This window comes from Lepisma saccharinum, chromosome 7, assembly GCF_977018435.1.
Source record: "Lepisma saccharinum chromosome 7, izLepSacc3.1, whole genome shotgun sequence".
NCBI lineage: Eukaryota > Metazoa > Arthropoda > Insecta > Zygentoma > Lepismatidae > Lepisma > Lepisma saccharinum.
In genome coordinates this window covers 53,039,997-53,062,249 of record NC_139235.1, presented here as the reverse complement: position 1 = coordinate 53,062,249, position 22,253 = coordinate 53,039,997, and the positions used below count along the sequence as shown (strand labels likewise).

Sequence of the window (22,253 nt, the reverse complement as noted above, 5' to 3'; positions counted from 1 at the left end):
ATGTGATGGAAAACTTTTCGAGTGTCTTCCCCCAAAGTTAAGCTCCAGATTTGATTCTTCCATCCCCTCAAAATTAGACTCAGTTGGATTCTGCCCCCTCAAAATTAGGTCCCATGAGTCTACATACCTAGTTCTGAAGTACGACGTATATTTTCATTTTTGATTCTCTGTGAAAAGTATCAACAGCCCCATATTTTAAGTAATTGAATTTAAATACAATTTAGTTTCTCTCGTTTCTTTAATTATAACTTGAAAGTACATATCGTACAATGCAAAAATTTACTCTTAATACTTTTCATTTACTAAATATATTTCTTATCTACTGATAATTTTTTTCCAATTCAACGAAGTATGTGTGAATGTGTGTATTTACTTTTAGGCAAAATTGTGTCTCTTTATTTCGTGCCGCGAATAGTTATGGAATGATGAAAATAGCAAGTTAATATTTTTTAAGAAATGTTAATACAAATCTTCGTTTTCTGTACTTATTCGAATTGTTTCCTCCTGTTTTCTAACTAAATACAGACTCGAAGAAAGTTTGCCAAAAATAAGTTTATATGTTTTATCAATCGTAGAATAAATTAAATATTCAGTATTTTCAATAATTTGAACCATATTCCCATTTCTTTGTTTATTTTTTATTTGTTTTAGTGCCATCATTTAGAATGTATTTATAGGGGCTGGCAAAGGAGATCGTTTCTGACCTCTTTGTATCTGCTCCATGAGTTTTCTCCGTCGTATCGGAACCCCGTTCCCGCCTTCCGGAAAATTCCGGCTGTTCCTCTTTATTCAAATGTGTCCAGGGTCACTTACCTCCAGGAGCACTGAATGTCGCCTGAACACCAGATCTATTTCCGATAACAGTACGAATAAATACAGAGATTACCGCAAAAGTCTTTCTGTGGCAAGGCGGAAAGGCAAGAGATTGCATGTCCAGATACTCAGAAGTATATTCCAAGATAACTCACCCACAGTCCCAGCATGCCATCGATAAATTCTCCCTCGGGAAGTTCAAACGCTCGTCGTTCGGGAGGCTCTGGTCGTTCTGTGCATGTGTCGATGACGTCATCCTGTAGAAGAGAAACCAAAACTTCAATAAATAATAGTACATCGTGCAAAATACGGAACAATATTATAACTAAACAAAAAGTAATGTAGTAATATAGTAAATAAACTTGCACGGAAAGTTTAAGTCTTAGATATTTATGCCTAGTCCCAGAGTATGGGGACAATCACCTTGCTACAAGCAAGACGTTGGTATGGTTCAAGTCCTGATTCGAACGTCAGTACGGTATCTTTGACATAGCTCGAGGGGAAGCCTACCAGTCGATCTGGTTTTGAGCCAGAACCTGTTTTTCTGAGAAGCGCTGCTGTCACTTTCACCTGCAGTCTTCTAGACATCCAACACGAACTGCGACCACATTACAATCCCAAGGTCTCCACATGGTGCATAAAGGAAAATAGCACTACATAATAACACAACCTAGAAAAGATAACCACAACCTCACATCATGTAATCTCCAAAGAAACTGAATTGGCAACATCGTATTTACTCCACGTGGACTTGGCAAGAACTGTCAGTTCCTAAAACGAACGCTATTGGTGGGATAGGTTTGAGGGGAGGATCTACTGGCCTCCACGTGGACTTGTTTGTCAGAGGGAAATTGATCTTTCGGAACTTTCTTTCAAGTAAAGTGGCCTTCGAAGGAGAACTCGAACTTTAAGCGAACAAACTACAACATTATGGCACAACTAATGTTCATGTGCCTCAAATGAGATCAAGCAAGAGCCATGAACAATTGTATCGAACGCATTCCAATAACGTTAAAAGTTACATGTCTTATCTCATAAATTCATCATTTTCAAGGTTTTCATGCGTACAGTAATGACACTCCTGGATTGAAACGATAGTCAATGAAGTTGTTATATCGCAGAAGTATCTGTGATTTGAGAATGTAGGTACGTACACTCACCTCACTTGGTACTCCGGCTTCTTTATACAGCATATTTGCAGAAGATACGATTTAACCTACAATTGTATCAATGTAGGCTGTATTAAACACAACTTATTACTAACTTCGTTGACCGTACATTTATCTACGGCGCTTCGGCTTGTCTTCGATCTACGTGCAGTCTCGTTATCAACATTCTTCCTAATACGTCCTCTCACCTGTTGCTGTTCTGCAATCCCTAATTTTAAGGACGGAAACCACATTCGTCTGAATTCTGCGCACAGAACCCAAAACGTGTCAATGGATACCATAGGCGTAACTTAACGGGGGGGGGGGGGGGGGGCTGCAAAAGCCTCTCCAAAATTTTCAGGTGTTAAGTGAAAGAGAGGTGTTTTCCACCCATTAAATATCAGACAGAAAATAGTTCAGAACTCAATCAATGTGTTGTAAGAAATATGTGAATATAAGAACACTGAGTTTCAACCCAGAACTTTCTTGTGTATGTGTGTGAGGATCATCATTTAAGAGAATATTTTCCAAATTTGAAATGAATTGTTCAAAACATTCTTACAACCTCCGTGAGTTCAGGATGCTGTGAGCATTCTTTTTTGCTCTCGAAGGCTCACTGTATACTCAACACTACTGGACATTAATTACTTCACCTCCTTGCTGTTTTTTTTTTATATTTAACAAACATATGATATTAATAGGCTCAAAATTATAAAGGAATTTTACTCCGGCGCAACTCTTCGAGAAAGGAGACTGAAACTTCAATAGAACCAGAAGCTTCACTCATATTTGTGTGCTACATGGGTTATGTGACGGGGCGGATTCATATGCACCATAAAGATCAAAATATGCTAAAATTGAAAGAAACATCAGATAAATTTTATTATGGTCTACGTTCGCTTTATGACCTCACAGATACTTTTGAGGCATGACACATCTCACATGATTTCAAATATTCAAGAAATTCCTGTCTAAAGGCACATTTCTTGCGTGGCTGGGTAACATCATTTCTCAACAGAGATACTGCATTTCTATCACTTGTATTTTAAGAATAGAGATCGTTTACAGAGGAGAAATTGACGGGCAGTTGCTGAGTTTATTAAACGTTTTCTTATCAAATAACAGAATCATTATTCACAAGAACTATTAACTCCTCAACATCAGTGACAAAACTTGCTGGAAACAAATTGTAAAATAAATTAATATAAATTCCACAGGATACCATGGCGACGTGTTTTACACGCTAGAAGATAGTTTAATTATATACTGTGCAAGATAAAACTAAATTCATGCCAACAACCTCACACAGTACTGCATACTTTGCACACCATGGCACAGAGTTTTCAAAGGCCTGAAATTCTGACCAAAACACAAGACCAGTTTTCTTGAGAAATATTATTATTTAATGAGGATACAGGAACAAAAATGATGATAATTAAATAATTCAGAATACACTCCCCCTCCAGGTCAACTTTGGACGTCATCGTGGAAAAATGTTTAAGGACCGATTCAATTTTCTTTAAAAAATGTCAGAAATACCGCCACTTCTGTCAGAAAAGACTCCGAAATGTAGATAAATGAACACATTGGTTAAATGTTCAATTTGTTAACTAGGTATTCTCCATGGAAATACTGTGTGGTCCTTACGGTATGGAGGAGGCCTGTTGTTCACGGCCACCTGTAATGACATGGGAGCGTGGACGATGTATGAGTGCGAAAATTTCCATAAAAATCCATGGGTCTTTCCAGCTCAAGCGCTGCGACGTGCATGGCGAGAGGTCAATATATCTGAAAAGTTCTATGCTGTGTCACGCATAAATTACCTTGTTGAGTTGTTGTTTTAGGCTCATTTTATGCACAGATAGGCTAATCGGGATGGACCTACAGTTTAAAGTGGGATCCAAATCACTATGGGCCTCCACCGGTTATCGAACCTGGGACCCCTTGATTACAGTTTTAAGAATGGTGACAACAATAGTATGTAAAAATTTCCACGTAGATAACCAGATATTACTTTAAATACCTAAATTATTAAATTGAATACTTAAATGCGGACAGTTTGCTTTATATTAAAGAATTCTGGCATCGGCGAATGTGCATGATTGTCATCTATTCACTGTGGAAACAGTTCGACCTTAACTCCTTCAATATTAAAAAACTCTAACATGTATCATTTGAAACAAGTATTTTCACCTTAAACAAGTTGCCAAGGACTAATATTTGCAATCAGAAAGGAGAATGCTCTTTTATCTTCCAAGTTTAAACAACAAAAGTTAGCTGTGTATTTAAAATTTCTCCGGGCCTGGGCATGATTATGTGTGAGTGTCCATTCATCAATTTCATCATATCATTACTCATCCCCATCTTCGCAAATTAGCCTAAAGTGGCACAAAAAGCGAAGTAAAATAATGCAAGTCAATCAATCAATCAATTTAAAGTTTCTATTCGGCTTCTTAATTTTCCAATAAATAATTAATGTATCTAAACGTTTAATTAAAAATTGATTTTATATTAATGTAACTTTATAATTTTACAAATAGAGCAGTTATTTAACAAAATTATCCGAAATGCTATTTTTAATGGGTTTGGAAAATTTCGGTCCTGCCCCCCCCCCCCAAAGTTAGGCCCCAAGTTACGCCCATGATGGACACGTATATTTTGACTTCAATAATACATTAAGGTGCATAAACTGCAAATGATGCACTTTTTGGAATGTCATCTATCTGTGTCAATGGATGCATTAAAAGTGTAATTTTGTTATCTTGGAAATAATCTTGTCTGGTCTTCCCAATTGATGCTTTCTTAGTGCATCACTCAGAACACCATCTGACAAAAGTGCCTGGGTGTAGGGTAAAGGTTGGTAATCTTGTGACTATAGTAATATTGTGATTGTTGCTGTGTTAAATTCTTAGAGTATTGCTAAGCGAGCTAGAAGTTTTCTCTCTGCTTGCCTGTATTCCTCGAAAAGCGAACCTGCAGTGAGCATATTCATAGGCGTAGTTTTGCCCGTCCGCTTTGGGGGGCTAGCTGGGGCTAACTTTATTCAAGCTTTAATATATTACAAAAATCATCACGGGTATTCTCCTTGGGAGACAGGTGATCCCCACATCATCTCATACAAAAGAAATGGAATTGTTGAAAGGAATCAATACGCTGTTTTAGATGGTTCCAAATCTATTAACAAAGAACACATTTCTTCTATAGAATAAAGAAGGTATAACTTTACAGTGTGATAATATTAATAGGTAATCCTGTGTTCATGATACTGAGCAAATTATAATGCTCCAAGGCATTTATAGCACAATCTACATAGGTAATGAAATAGTAAAAATCTAAATTTCCTTAATTTCTATGCAACGAAAATTCGCTTTATCCTAATTTAACTTCAACTGAGAACCACTAGATTCATGAAGAAAACGTTACGATATTACTCCAAACGTATTTGTCATATCTCAAACTTAAATAGAAGTGCACTGTGTTTTGCTTATCTGTATAAATTCCTGAAAATATCTTTGTTGGCCAACTACAATTTCCATTTCTATGTTTAACAGTGATATGGAAAAAAAATCTTGCCCATGGTTGACCCTAGCCAGGCAGCTGCAGCCGAAGACACTGGCAGTCTTCCGTAGGTATATAATAAATTCACGTCAAACACCTACTCAGGGTGCGAATTATATTATCAGAGGGGAGAGAGGTGATTTATTTAGTTGGTTTGCTATCTTATTAATCTTGTAGATGTTCGCAAAGATCTCTCCCAGAATACTATTTAGTAGGCTCTAATAAGTTTCCATTCATTTAAACCTCGCATGCAGATCTATTTTACCAATATACTATGCATGCTTTTAATTGGACGTTAATTGCTTAATATCTAATCTAACAGATATCAACGCCATTCTAAGTTTCGTTGATTCAGATTATAGTCCAGTACTGCTTTTTGGCAAATCAGAAACCAATTAAAAATGAACAGCAACGTATAAGTTTTGCCAACATTTAATGAGCTGCGACGTATCTAAAAAATGCTTCTTAATGAAATAATGTGGGACTCTAAAATTAAGTGCACTAAACTGGAACGCTCTAAGTATTATGACGCTTTCGGATCCTAAGAAATTGTCTATTGAAGAAGTGAATTAAGGAAACGAAGAATTACTGACTATTAGAAAATTGAGAGCCTCGCAAGTTATTGAATTATCGGGAAAGGTGCGCTATTCTTGGTCTCTGTCTAGGTTTAAGGATAAATTCACTTTTTTACTAATAGAATTACCATTTCTGTCTGTAAACAAGGTTTGAATGAAACAAAATATGAGAAAGAACATGCACTAATAAATAATGGCATGAAGTATACAGAAAGTTGGCGAAATATTATTTAATTATACTGAAAACTAGACTTTTATATGAGGATCTTCGACCAAATAACTTTTATATAACTCTGGCCAGGTGACTTCAATCGAAAACCGATTATGACATTCGAAGCAGGTTTTAATGATCCCTTTGCCTATGCATTCTTTAAATTTCATTCTGAAATTCAATAGTCTAAGCTTGTTTGCTGGACACCTGACTTTTAATATTAATAAACTCTCCAATCAAAAGGAATGATCATTCTGTCATCTGTGCCTTAATTTCACAAAACAGTATTTCACAAACACAAAATCAAAGAATGATTTTCCGATAATTTCCAGTCTCCAAAAAATGATTTAGATTTCTTGCTGTTATATAACCAGCATAATTACGTGTCCTTCCACGATAATCTTCCTGTGGGCTACTTGAACCAACAAATAAGCTTCTTCTTACCTCCAGAAGAATGAATCTATCCGAAGACTCCAAGAGATAGCTGAGATTCTAAGCATCCCTAATATTCACCAGGAGAGTTGAACACAACTTTCAACTGCACCGCCTTCGCGCAATGAAAAATCAAAATAAACCCGGAACATCTGCACACATATTGCTGACGCGGTGCAACGCACACAAAAGACTTGGAAAAGAGTGATTTTGCCAATGAATTGTAGTTATCACCATTTACGTAATAAAACAATTATGTGCGATTGTCCCTGGACTAAGGATAAGGTCTACGTTAGGAATAAGGATATTAAATTAGGCACCTGGAATGTTCGGAGCCTTTACCGGCCTGGGGCATTTCAGTGTACAGTTAATGAGATAGTCAAGTATAAATTAGATGTAGTAGCTGTCCAGGAAGTTAGGTGGCCAGGAGAAGGGAATTGTAAAACTAAAAATTATACTTTTTTCTATGGTGGTACTGAAAATCATAATTTTGGAACAGGCTTTTTCATAAATAATAGAATTATCTCGGCTCTTAAAACAGTAGAATTTATTAATGATAGGATATCATATGCAGTTTTACAGGGTAGGTGGTGTAAAATTATTTTAATAAACATACATGCACCAACGGAAGATAAAGATGATAATACTAAAGATGATTTTTATACAGAGTTAGAACAGGTCTTTGATAAATTTTCTCAGTATGATATGAAAATTCTGTTAGGTGACTGTAATGCACAGATTGGCAAAGAAGATACATTTAAACCCACGATTGGTAAAGAAAGTCTTCATGAATTAAGTAATGATAATGGTATAAGATTGATTACTTTTGCAACCTCAAAGAATTTAATTGTGAAAAGTACCACTTTTAAACATAAAGATATCCATAAATATACCTGGTCTTCTCCAGATGGTAAAACTCATAATCAGATAGATCATATTCTTATTGATAAGAGAAGGCATACTAGTATAATTGACGTTCGTACACATAGAGGTGCTGAATGTGCCAGTTACCATTATTTAGTAATTGCTAAATTAAGAGAAAGACTCTCAGTGATAAATCATAAGCAACAAAATCTAAAAGTTATAAAATTTGATACAGGAAAGTTTGCTGATGAAAGAATTAAGAAAGATTACCAAATTAAACTGTCAAATAGATTTGATGTTTTGCAGGATTTAAATGATGATGAAAATATAAATGAAACAGACGTAAATAAGAATTGGGAGCACATACGTAATGCAATAGAATCAGCAGCTAAAGAAAGTATAGGATACCATAAACCAAGAAAAAGTAAGCCATGGTTTGATAATGAATGTCATAATCTATTAGAAATAAGAAATCAGGCTAGACTTAGGTGGTTAAATAACTCGGATGATACAAATCTAAGCAATTATAATAGAATAAAGCGAGAAGTTAACCGCACGTTTAGAAGTAAAAAAAGAGATTACTTGAAAAGCAAAATTAACGAAATTGAAACAATCAGCAAAAATAAAAATATCAGAGATTTATATAAAGGTGTAAATGAATTTAGAAAGGGGTGGCAACCTAAAGTAAACTTGATAAAAGATAAAGACGGTGATTTTCTAGCTGACCCAAGCGATATTCTAAATAGATGGAAGAACTACTTTAATGACCTTTTAAATGTCCATGTAGGAGATAAATCAGAAGTAAATGAAGTACACACAGCAGAACCTTTAGTTCCAGAACCTAACTTGACTGAAGTTAAAGATGCTATTAAAAGGCTAAAGAATAACAAAGCACCTGGCATTGATTTAATACCAGCTGAGTTAATTAAATATGGTGGAAATTCATTAATATGTCAAATTCATAAATTAATTTGTTTAATATGGAATAAAGAAGAAATCCCTCAACAGTGGAAAGAATCCATAATTGTTCCTGTGTTTAAAAAAGGTGATAAAATGAACTGCAATAATTACCGTGGAATTTCTCTACTCTCAACAACATACAAAATATTGTCTAACATTCTTTTAACAAGACTAACCCCATATGCTAATGAAATTATAGGTGATTATCAATGTGGATTTAAACGTAACAGATCAACTACTGATCAAATTTTTCACTTCAGACAGACACTTGAAAAAAAGTGGGAATATAATCAAAATGTCCATCAGCTATTCATTGATTTCAAAAAAGCATATGATTCGGTCAAAAGAAATAAATTATATAATATATTAGTAGAGTTTGGAATACCTAAGAAGCTTGTTAGTATGATAAAAATATGCACCAGTGAAACAGAAAGTAAAATTCGTGTGGGTAATAATATGTCTGACAAATTTATAATTCATGATGGGTTAAAACAAGGAGATGCATTATCTCCATTGCTCTTTAATTTTGCCTTAGAATATGCTGTAAGCAAGGTAAAAGAAACTAACGAAGGACTAAAATTAAATGGTGTGACTCAGTTGTTAGCATATGCAGATGATGTAGACTTACTGGGGGATGATATAAATACGATTAAGAATAATGCTAAAATATTTTTCAAAACTGCTAAAGAGATAGGTTTGGAAGTTAACAAAGAGAAAACTAAATATATGCTTACAGGCCGAAACCAAGTGTTAGGTAATAATCAAAATCTAATTATTGATAACAACTCGTTTTTACCAGTTTCCAAATTCAAATACTTAGGAGTAATATTAACAAATGAAAATGATATTAAAGAGGAAATAAAAAGTAGGCTTAATTCAGGAAATGCATGTTACTTCTCTCTTCATAAACTTTTGTCTTCTCGTTTAATATCTAAGAAACTAAAAGTTAAAATATACAAAACAGTAATTTTGCCTGTAGTATTATATGGGTGTGAAACTTGGTCCCTTACATTGAAAGAGGAACATGAATTGAGAGTATTTGAAAATAAGATCCTTAGGAAAATCTTTGGACCTAAAAGGGATGAGGAGACAGGTGAGTGGAGAAGGTTACATAATTTAGAACTACATAATTTGTATTCATGTCCAGATATTATTAGAATAATTAAATCAAGAAGGCTTAGGTGGGCAGGCCATGTGGCACGAATGGGAGAGGAAAGAGGAGTTTACAAGGTTCTTGTTGGGAAACCTGATGGTAAGAGACCTGTAGGAAGGCCAAGACGAAGATGGAGGGAAAACGTTGAGATGGACCTAAAGGAAATCGGTAGTAATGGAAAAGAGTATATAGATCTTGCTCAAGATAGGGACAGATGGAAGGCCTGTGTTGCTGCAGCCATGAACCTTCGGGTTTAAGAAGGCTAGAGAGTTAGTTAGTTAGTTAGTTTGAATCGCTTCTACAGGATCGCGATACATTCACGCGACGCATGAATTTTTGAATGTCCCGCACGCAATACAAATCCGCAGAAACTAGATTCACTTCTTTGAACTGACGCCTTTTCCCTATCAAAACTTATTCTCTTCAAGTCTCTACAATGACGGCTTCTCTTTTTCTTGTTCGAAGAAAATACAATTGTAAGAAATCATTGTTGAAGTGCAACATTTATGTAATCACTGGTCGCACTATTGTTTGAATGTAACAATGTTTACCTTGGTGGAAGATCAAATGAAATAACGGTGATACATTTTCTTTGAAATCTTGTTCGGAACATATGGTCCCCGTAAAAAAGCACAATCACTACAACTTTCATTTTATTCTACATCAGGACATAATTTGAACTTGTTTCCTTAAGTGTTACTTCCACACCACAAAAGTAACACATGAAAGTTTCATGAGAATTATCTATTTCTGTCTGCAGTTTCTCCTTCCTTAATTATTTTATGCATATGTCAAATGCCTTTGGGGGGCTAATGACTGGTTCTGGGGGCTTACCTCCCCTAGCCCCTACCTAACTACGCCTGTGAGCATAATGATGTCTCGCAAGAAGGACGCGTACAGAGCCAGTCTTCAAATAAAATGAACAGCACCAAAGAAAACACGTAAGTTGTTACAAACATGTTGTATTTAAGAGAAGTAATAACTGCTAATATCAAGATGATATTTCGTGCGCTAATACTGCATATTTAGACGCATTTTTTTATGTGTGAGAATTCCGTTGTCAATGGGTTATGTCCCTGCTAGAAGCTTCTGAACATGGCGTTCTTTCTTACAGGATAGTGTTGCAAGATCGAGCAGTGAAGGACGGAAAGGTTCGTAAACGGCGTGATTACGACTCCCCTAAAATTAAAAATGCCGTAAAAATTATAATTCATCATCATTGGACAATATATAAGGCTTCAAAAGAGTTTGGGATTCCGTGGAGTACCCTCACTCTCCATGTAAAGGAGCATACCTCGGACAGTTTTTCAGATGTAGAAATCAACATTCCTAAACTTGGACGGCCATTCGTGTTATCGAAGAAAGTAGAAACTATGTTCGTGAAATATCTCGAAGTGCAGAAACTTGGATTTGGTTTATCAATTAGTAATTATCAATAAGGAAAACCACCAATGTTGACTTTCGTCGAACTTCTGAGACTGCATCTTCTATAAGTAAGGGAAAAGCAGATGATACGTTTTGTGGTGAGTGTTCTGGCTCCTATAATAAGGTTGTACCTACATCTCAAAAATGGAGCTGTGTGGATCCAATATGGTTTTTGTTTCGTATGGTACCAACGAAACATGCGCCAACAATGCAAAATCTCCTCAGTTCAAGTGCAAAAAAGTGAGGATTCTGTGGACGATGACAGTGATTGAGAACAGAACGTGAATTTTGCCAAAACTTTTATATCAGACACTTAAAATATTACTACATAAGTTTCTTGTTTATTATATTTATTAATTATGTGAAATACATACGGTTGTTTTCTTTAAGTTTATCACAATATTAGCAATCCTCTATCACAATATTACTCTATGCTGTTGACATAAATATTTTAACTGAAAAATATTTAATGTCATTGTGCGGTGTGTTTCTTTGACAATGACATTACTTAGTGAAGCTGTCATTGCCAATTAGATTTATCTTATTTAGTTTGGAAATAAATAGTGTTTTTCTTTAGAATATCAGGCCTTCCCGATGGCGATGTGGTAGCATCCTCGCCTTGTAATCAAGGGGTCCCGGGTTCGATACCCGGTGAAGGTACATAGCGGTTCGGATCCCACTTTAAACTGTAGGTCCAGTCCCGATTAGCCTTACTGTGCATAAAGTGGACTTAAAACACCAAATCAATCAATCAATCAATCTTTAGAATATCACAATATTACCAACTTTGACACACCAGAAGGTGCATCATTTGCAGTTTATGCACGTTAATGTGTTATTGGACACAAAATATACGTGTCCATTGACACGATTTAGGTTCTGTGTGTGATTTACAACTTGTTCCGTGGTCTCTTCCCTTCCCGTTTGCTCCTAATACAGTCTTTGGAATACATGAATGTGCCTTTTATTTTTATGTAAACGAAATTGGATAGCTAACTTTTATCATTGATTGGTTTAGTTTATTTTACTTCGCGTTTTGTGCCTCTTGGCTAATTTGCGAAGATGGGGATGAGTGATGAAATGATGAAATGGATGAAAATGGACATTCACAAACAACCATACCCGACCGGGATTCGAACCCGGGACCCTTGGCGTCGCAGCGCGATGTGCTAACCACTCGGCCACAGGGTCGGGCGCTAACTTTTATCAGTAGGGTGCGGATTTAGGAAGAATAATTTACGTTGTAGAAATATTTTCATCCCTAAAATTCCAAAAACCAAAAAATTTAAGAGCTACCCGATTAATAGAATTTGTGATATGCATAATAAAATTATGATTAATAATCATTCCATAGATTTTTCAATGCCATTCTTGACTTACAAGAAAACATTAGGGTCAATTCTGAAAGTACGAATATGTGATAGTTAATACATAATAACTGTACTTATACTCAAGATTATATTATTATTTTTTTTCCTTATTTTACTTATAAACTGTTCTGTATGTCTTATGTAATGAATACAATTTGTGACTGCATTGTATATGTATCTATTGTGATTGTAGTTGTATTGTAATTCTGTAATTTTGTAATTACTCTTCATTATTATTAGTATTATTATTATGTACGCCTTCTGTCATTGGAGGATATACCTCTGTTGAAGGTAATAATAAATAAATGATTAAATAAAAATAAATTTATAGCCACTAAAAACCTCTCAAATAGGCACCAAAAATGATAAAAGTAGGCACTTAAAAAGACACTATAAAATAACAGAAGGCACTAAAATAGGTACTAAAAAGGCATCCTAAAATATAAGAAAGACATTAAAATAGGCATTGAACCTGAACTTATTTCAATGTTCTTCTTCCAATACATACATTGGCATTACAGTTTATATAAAAAAGGCTACGACGCAAGGGGTCACAGATTCGAATCCCGCCCTGGGCATGTGTGGTTTTTGTGAGCGTCTCTTCATCAATTTCATCGTATCATCACTCATCACTATCGTAGCGATTAGACAAACGGGGAAGAAAGCAACGCTAAAAAACAAAAATAGGATTTTCCGTCAATGGTGAGACTAGCTTTTGCAGCAATCCATTTTTTAATTAATACACATCTGTCCGTCTTCTGCATTTATCTCTACCTACTTCCCACACAACAAAGCAAATGAGTACTGATTGACTTCTAGAAACATTCAGGTGGAAAAATGGAGTGGGTTGGAATCAATTTGTCCAAGTATGAGTGAAGAGTAAGTTGTCCAGTTTGATTCCTATGATTAAGGGACATTTGGTATTTCCAAATATTTGACCTCCCGTGCGACTCTCAAATCTGGCGACTACCAGATTTCAGTCAGTTCTTCAATGTAGGGAAACACAAATGCATGTAAAAAAAGCTGGTTAGCAAAAATGGCAGAATAGGCATTTAAGACACGATTAAGCAAAATAGGCACCAACGCTCAAAATGGGCATTTATAAGCACTATGAAAATGGGTTTTCGGACTACAAACACCATGAAACGAACTTAAAACATTAAAAAAATCCACACCCTATTTATCAGTATGCCTAATTCTCCGTCCTGGTATCAGTGAATATACCTATTTTTTTTCGTAAGGTATTACGTTCCAAGAGATTGAATTTATTCGCAGCTAGATCTATGAGAGTTCTTATAATACAATAGTACAAATGCGTACCTAATGCATTGTTACTCTAGTTCTACAGTTAATATCTCTGCATTTAATTGAGTGATTAATTTGTGCGTAAACTTCAATTTCAGTTTGGACACAAGCTTATATTTCTACTAGTTGTTTAGTAGTATTGGAACGTTAATACCGAATGAGTAAAATTGTTGTCCATCTCAACGCACATTAGTAGTGGGAAAGTATATAGGATAAACCCGAGAAAGGAAGAGCCCCCCCTCCAGCAGATTTGCTACACTTAAAACAAGCTCAACATGCCCATACGAGCTTTTTGCTCAAGTGTGGAACCCTGCCTAATCCAAGATTTTTGTAAAAATGCCCTCGGGAATTTTTCAGAAAGGAAGAGCTCCCTCAGATTGATTTGTGCATACTTACAAAAATTGCATCAGCCAGATTTTTGTCCATAAATTTGTCAAAAATTGATATTTTTTTGGCCACACCAGAAATTAAGCAAAAACCCATACATACACACACATATTTACTTCTGGTTTAAGTTTAATTGGAAACCAGCTTCAATTTGCTTATCTAATATTAAAACAATGCAATATGCAGAGCCCCTCTAGAATTGCTCCGTGACTCTCTCATTTCTTATATTATATGTTTGCATGTTTCAAGTAATTCCCCTCTGTGTTAGTGTGTACAATTCCCGAGACGGTAGTATTGATTTTTGTTTTGCATGTTTCTCCTCAGCGCCAGTACTTACAGAAATTCCCGAGTATTGCATCAGCCAGTATTGTGAGAGTGGTTGAGGAGAACAGATGTGTTGATACAGTGCTTCTCATACTTACAGGCCTGTTTGGTTTAAATATTCATATTGAACAATATAAAATCTGATATTTGTTGTAATCCACTCATATTTAGAGTCAAGCTTATATTTGTCCCATGTCCTGCATGTTTGTGCAGGTATTTGCGCTGGGTCAGTGTGAATGAATATTTATTCTTTTTTTCCACTTGTAAGCTATTGGCTTTACAACCTGTCATAATAAGCATAGAGATTAGATTTAAAACCCAGGAAATTTTATATAAATACCAAAGCCAAAAATATTAACACACATACACACATACACACACACACAAAGCACACAGCTGAACCCAACTGATATTTTTTATTCAGTATAAAGTTTTGAATTGAAACCCAGGAAATTGTATATAATAAACAACAACAAAAATGCCGAATCAAAAATATTGCAATGAGTGCAATAAAAATATATTTAGCTCTAATTGGGCCAGACACCAAAAGATTTGTAACCCAGACAAATACAGAACTCCCACAAAAATTTGCCCCAAATGCAATAGAAAATACAGCATGGAATATTTCACATATACACATAAAGATACTTGCTCTGCACAATCATCAACACAACCATCTACATCTGGTCTGAAAAGGAAGCATGAAGCACCTCTTAATGCCAGAGCAGCAAAGCAGCCACGCTATGCACCCATCCGTAGCAATTTTAACGGCCAATTAAGGGATCACCGGTTTGTATCAGAGCCAAGATGTGGTATTAAGACTTTTTTGAACAGTATAAATCCTAATGTGCAGGCAATTCTAAATGCACAAAATGGCTCTTATAAGCTCTCCCTCAAATTGTTTACACAATATAAGAAACCAAATGGCACAAAATTTACACAGCCCCACATAACAGAAAGTGTACCGGTATATTCAAATGCAAATTCGGACAAAATAATAAGCAGTTTGATAGATCAATTGAATATTAAACACTCTGAATTTGCAGCAAAAGAGTCTGGATGGAGCCTATGCGGATCTCCACACAAGTTATATGTTAATATTTCTGAATTCAACCCATTACAAGGATCTACATATTTGCCATTACCTGCCAATATTAAAAACAAAAGAGCCGTGGTTAATATTGAAAATACCGACCAGAAATGCTTTTTGTGGTGTATATTAGCTGCTTTGTTTCCAGTTTCAAGGCATCCTGACAGAATAAGTTATTACAAACAGCATGAACATGATTTTGACGAGGCAATGGAGGGTTTAGAATATCCAATGTCTGTTCAGAATATTGATAAATTTGAAAAAAGGGCCAAGCACATCAATGGCAAACAATTATCTATTAATGTATTTATTTGTTCCACTGGCAATTGCCCGATAGCACCTCTCAGAATCAGTACACTTGATGATGAATCTGCTATTCCGATTGATTTGCTCTTAATTGAAGGGGATGGCACATATCATTACACTCTGATACATAATCTTGAAGCTTTAGTCAGAAAACAACTAGACAAATCCAATACAATATTCAAGTTGTGCAGAAGATGTTTATGTGTATTTGATGGTAAAAAAATAATAAAAGGGGTTTGTAAAGTGAATGCAGAAATTGCCAAAAACAAGTTAATTGAGCATCTGAAATACTGTGGGAACCATAAACCTGTTCATATGGTGATGCCCAATCCAAGTGAAAATTGCAAATTCAAAAAGTTTGAAGCCTTGTTGGAACACCCAGCATATATTGTCTGTGATTTTGAATCGAACCTCAAATCTCTTGCATTCTGCAATCCAGATCCTGATGAATCTTCAAGTACACCATACCAGCTACATGAACCTTCCAGCTTTTGTTATACAGTTATACGGGATGGTGTAGCTAGTGAGCCACACTTATACATGGGACCAAATGCCATCAAAATATTTGCACATAGAATAGAAAATGAGTGCCGTGACATAGCATCTAATTTCTTATTAAAATCAAAACCCATGTTGCCTTTAACAGAGGATCAGATTGAAGATTTCAACAATGCAGAAAAATGCCCGGTATGTGATTGTGAATTTTCAGATACAAATATCAAGGTGAAACACCATTCTCATACAGATGGTAAATTCTTAATGGCCCTGTGTAATAGCTGCAATATTCAGATCAAGAGACCAAGATTTATCCCCATATTTTGCCATGGAGCATCCAATTATGATTTCCATCATTTGATCAGGTACGAGGGGTTTGACAAGCAGAATTTAAACATTTTAGCTTAAAATGATGAGAAATATATATCTATTAGCAAGATAATTAAAGTTAATGGTGTTCCTATTCACATAAGATTTCTTGATTCTTACAGAATTTTATCTGCTAGCCTGCCTACACTGGCAAATCAATTATCTGATGATAAATTCAAAATCACACGTCCATTGTTTCCAAATCAGGACCTGAAATTAATTAGGCGGAAGGGTGTATATCCATATGACTATGTTACAGATTTTTCTAAATTTGATGAGTGTTCCCTGCCACCACAAGAAGAGTTTTACAGCAGAATCAGAGGATCTGGAATCACTGATGAAGATTATCACCATGCCCAGTTGATGTGGAACAATTTAAAATGCAAGACATTTGGTGATTATTACAGGGCATATTTGAAACTTGATGTCACCCTCTTAGCTGATATATTGCAGGCATTCAGAAAATCTTCTATGCAAAATTATAGACTGGATCCAATGTATTTTTACAGTGCCCCGGGCCTAGCATGGGCTGCAATGTTTTTGAACACTAAAATGCAATTGGATCTGATCCCAGATCAAGATAAGTATCTGTTTATGGAGAAATGTATAAGAGGGGGGTGGTGCAATGTTCCCAGAGATATGCCAGAGCAAATAACAAATATATGCCTGATTATGATCCAGCACGGCCATCAAATTATATAGTGTATGTAGACGCAAACAGCCTCTATGGTCATGCCATGATGGATAAACTGCCATATGCAGGGCTTGAATGGGTTGAAGATTTCAATATTGAAGATCTTCAGGATTTTGATGACAGTGACTATGGCCTATTCTTAGGGGTTGATCTGATAATTCCTGATGATTTGCACAATAAATTTTCTGATCTGTCCCCAATTCCCGAGGTTGAGTGTTCACCTGGCTCTAAACAGAAGAAGCTCATGATGACTCTGGAGCCAAAACAGGGATATGTCATATATTACAAAAACCTCCAGTTCCTGATGAAACATGGTGTCCAAGTGACCAAAGTTGGCAAAGTCTTGAGGTTCAGGCACTCAGAATGGTTGAAACCATACATTGATACAAACACGGAGCTTCGAACATCTGCAAAGAGCCAATTTGATAAGACCTTGTTTAAATTGATGGTGAATTCAGTGTATGGCAAAACTATTGAAAATGTCAGAAAACATACCGATGTTAAAATAATTACCGACCCCAGCCTGAGCAAAAAATTGGTTGCAAAGCCTAATTTCAATTATAGAAGAATTTATGATGAGCACATGGCACTTTTCAACATGAAGAAAACAAAGATTAAGTTTGATAAACCTATTTATGTAGGGGCTGTGATATTGGAATTGGCCAAATTACATATGTTAACATTGTATTATGATGTGTTGAAACCTTTTTATGGTGATCGTGTAAAATTGATGTACATGGACACGGATAGTTTTATTCTTGATATTAAAACAGAAGATGTTTATCAAGATATTGCACAGTCTGAATTGTTTCAATACTTTGATACCAGTGAACATACAATAATTCAACCCCACAACAAAAAGGTGCCTGGCAAATTAAAAGATGAAACACTTGGTGATGTTATTGTGGAATTTGCTGGGTTAAGTGCCAAGGTGTATAGTTTTAAAACATGTAGTGCTGTTGTCAAAAAGGCCAAGGGCATTGGCAAAGTAACTGTTGAAAAAGACCTCCAATTTGAAGATTATGAAAATTGCCTCAAATCCCAGAATTTAATCAAAACATCAGAAAATAGAATTCAGAGTGAGGATCACTTATTGACTTCAAATATTGTAAGAAAAGTGGCCCTGGACCCACATGATGATAAGAGATGCATTTTATCATGTGGCATACATACTTTACCTTGGGGTCATTGTGATTTGAAAAATGGGAATCAATGCCCAATTACAGAGCATGATTTGAAATAAATAAACATGCCTATGAACTTATTTTGGGTTCAAAAAACAGGCTATTATGGACCTGCCAACACCACAACCCTCTTCTGATATGCTGTCTAAACTGAGTGGCTTGTTAATTATTCATCTGAACAGCATACTTACAGATGTTGATGATGAAACAGGTAAAATATTGTACATATTTAACAATAATTTAAATCATTACCAATTACCTGTAGGTGGTCAATTGCAATTTATTACAACCCCTGAGGGTGATGTTAAAATTTCAGTAGGGAGAAATATTTATAGAATTAAGCACTCAAACATGATTTCTGGCACTGTATATACTGTTTCTGCTGGTGACTGCTTATATATTGAGGTCCCTGGGTCATATGACAAGCTTATACCCTTTTTTATAGAATTAAGAATCAGATACTCTATAATAAATAACCACTAAAACAAAAATGCCTAATGATATATTTGGCCATACAAGACATGAAGATCACAGTGATGAGATTCTGATGCTTGATGTCAGAGTCAAGAAATTAAGAAGTGATTTACAAGCTTTACAAACCACACTCAATGCCAGTCTTCAATTAGAAATTACAAATTTACAATCACAATGCATGGACCCTCTTCTTAAAATTGATTCTGAACTCAAATTATTGCTTCAGAAATATACTGATCTGGCAACATTAGATAATTTTCAAAGTTTGGAAGAAGCTGTAGCAGCTCTTCAAGCCAAATTTAAGACCCAGGCTACCAACTCTGAGCAATTGAAACACCAATTGGAAGAGCAAATAAATAATGTCCAGACACAGCTCCAAACAATTGTCAAAAGCATAAAATCACAAGAAGATTTTGATCTAGTGATTTCCACTCTAAAAGAACAGATTCAGTCACTCCAGATACCTAATCTGGATCCTCTGCACAATGCCATAGCCGAGGTTAAAGAAAAAATTGAGACACTTGAAAATTTTATGAACAATTTGCCATCTTCTGATGCTTTGAGTGCAATAACTCGGAGTGTAGCAAATATTAAGCTGCAACTTGAAACATATGAAGATTTTGGAAAAATTCAAAGTACCATAACCCATCTTGAGGGTACAATAGCAGCAGTGCAAAGTGATTTGACAAATGTACAAGAATCCCGATTGCCTGGAATTGTAGATACCCTTGTCAGTGTCCAGCAACAAATCACAAAGCTTGAAAACCTCAACACTGAATCTGAACTATCTAATTTTCATCACTTGATAGATGATATCCAAACAAAACTTGAAATTTTACAACAATCAACACCCTCTCAGGCAGATATAGCCCTGCTCCAAAATGCTATGCAAAATGTGGCTGATGCTTCTGAATTAAACAATGTAAAATTGGCACTTGAATCTTTGCAGAATACTGTATCAAATCTACCTACATCACAGGAACTTAAAAATATTAAGAGGGCAGTGAATCGCATATTGAAATCAGAAGATATCAAGAATATCCAGACAGAGATCAAACATCTCACTCAGACAGTGGCCACTCTACCAACCAATCAACATATTAATGAACTGCATGCCCTGTTTGAGGATATCAGAAGACAGGTCCATGATCTTACTGCTCAAAATTCAAAATTGGCAGTTGTTGAAAATTTGCAACAAATTGTAGCTAATATCAAGCAACAGCTAGGGACCATGGAATCCAATCAAGCAAATGCTCTGTCTGTTTTTGCCACCCAGCTTCAAGAAATTGTGCAACAATACAAGAAACTTATTGTGGACATAAAGATCAAGCCAGGCCATGATGATGTTGTTAGGACCATCAATGAGCACCTTGAATCTGTAACAAGCAGATTGCTCACAGCAGAAAAAGAAATAACAGGCATAATCGAGAATCCTAAACATACAGTAATTCTTGAATTGTACAGCATCCCCAACAAAGAATATGATTCACCATTTACACCAGGTGGCAAAATATATATGCTGTCCCCTGCACAATTTTATTACCAGTTTTTTGTTGGGGGCACACTGAGACCAATCAAGATCAAATATTGGCTTCAACCACAGGCACACCACTACCCCACCTTATCAATAACAAATGCTGATAACAAAGTGAAAATCACCAGTGTAGAATTGGAGGATTTTACAGACCCCAATACATTAGAAACAGCCTATACTGAAGATGATGGCACTGTGGAATTTAAAATACAAATAGGGGACAAATTATATTTAGAAAATCCTGTAGTATCAGCTGCTGAACACCCCATAGTTGCAATATTCTTGTTTACATATTATGTCTAGACAAATTATTGTTGATGAATTACACAGACAGGCCAGACATAATTATAAGAGACTCCCAGTAGTCACAAAAGGCATAGATGATTTATGGCAGAGCGACTTGATTGAAATGGCAAGTGGGCAGTTGAAAAACTTAGACAAAATCAACAAGGGCTACAAGTATCTACTCACTGTAATAGACACATTTTCAAAATTTGCCTGGGCTGTGCCACTCAAATCCAAGACTGGAAAATGTGTTACAGAAGCCCTCAGGACAATCATCAATCAGAGTGGAAGATCACCGCGCTATTTGCAAACAGATAATAGCAAAGAATTTTATAATTCAGTGTTTCAACAATTTATTAAAAGCCAGGCAATAAAACATTACTCGAGTTACAGTGACCTCAAAGCCTCAATTGTAGAGAGATTCAACAAAACCCTAAAAAATCTTATGTATAAACAATTTACACTTCAAGGTAATTATAAATGGATTAATATTCTTCCAGAACTTCTACATAAATATAACAACTCGGTCCATTCTACAATCAACATGAAACCCTCTGAAGTAACTCCATCTGATGAGCAAAAATTGATCAGGACTGTTTATTATCCTAGATACCAGCCAACAACAAGAAAGGCCAAATACAGGGTGGGCGATCAAGTAAGAATCAGCAAATATAAGCACTTATTCAAAAGAGGCTTTACAAGAAACTGGAGCACTGAATTATTTACAGTGGTTCAAGTTAAACCCGGGACCCTTAACACATATATAATAAAAGATCATCGAGGAGAAATTCTCAAAGGCAGATTCTATGAACAAGAGCTCAGCAAAACTAAACAGCCTGACACATATCTCATAGAAAAAATCATCCGCAGAAAAGGCAACAAGTTCCTTGTCAAATGGCTCGGACTCCCAGAACACAGCTGGATCGATGCAAACAAAATAATAATATGAGCACCTGGGATGTTATAAAAAGGCTGCCAGAACCTGAACAGCAGATTAAGAGAAATGGCAAGTTGCTGCCTGAAAATATTAGATGTCTTATTGTTGGGCCAGCAGCTTGTGGTAAAACTACACTAATGGTTGATAATTTTTTATTGGCACCCAACTGGTTAGACTGGAAAAACAGGCACTTGTATATCTTCTCTAAGAGCTTGGAACAATTAAAATATCAGCAGTTGATGAAGCTATATGATGGACTGGATATAGCCACTTTTGAATCAGATGTTAAGCCACTCCATGAATGTCTCGATAATTCTGTTGTTGTGTTTGATGACATTATACTGGATAATCAAAACAAGG

General features: G+C 35.6%; 1 protein-coding gene across 3 annotated transcripts in view; it reads right to left on the bottom strand.

Moving 5' to 3' along the window:
* The window catches only part of LOC145989857 (calpain-A-like), a 165,073-nt gene that overhangs the window by 71,346 nt on the left and 71,474 nt on the right, over window positions 1-22,253 (bottom strand). For all 3 annotated transcript variants that reach the window (XM_083125314.1, XM_083125315.1, XM_083125316.1), the window contains one exon: window positions 969-1,070. In XM_083125314.1, the coding sequence (XP_082981440.1) occupies window positions 969-1,070 (102 nt within the window). The remainder of the gene's footprint in view (window positions 1-968; window positions 1,071-22,253) is intronic.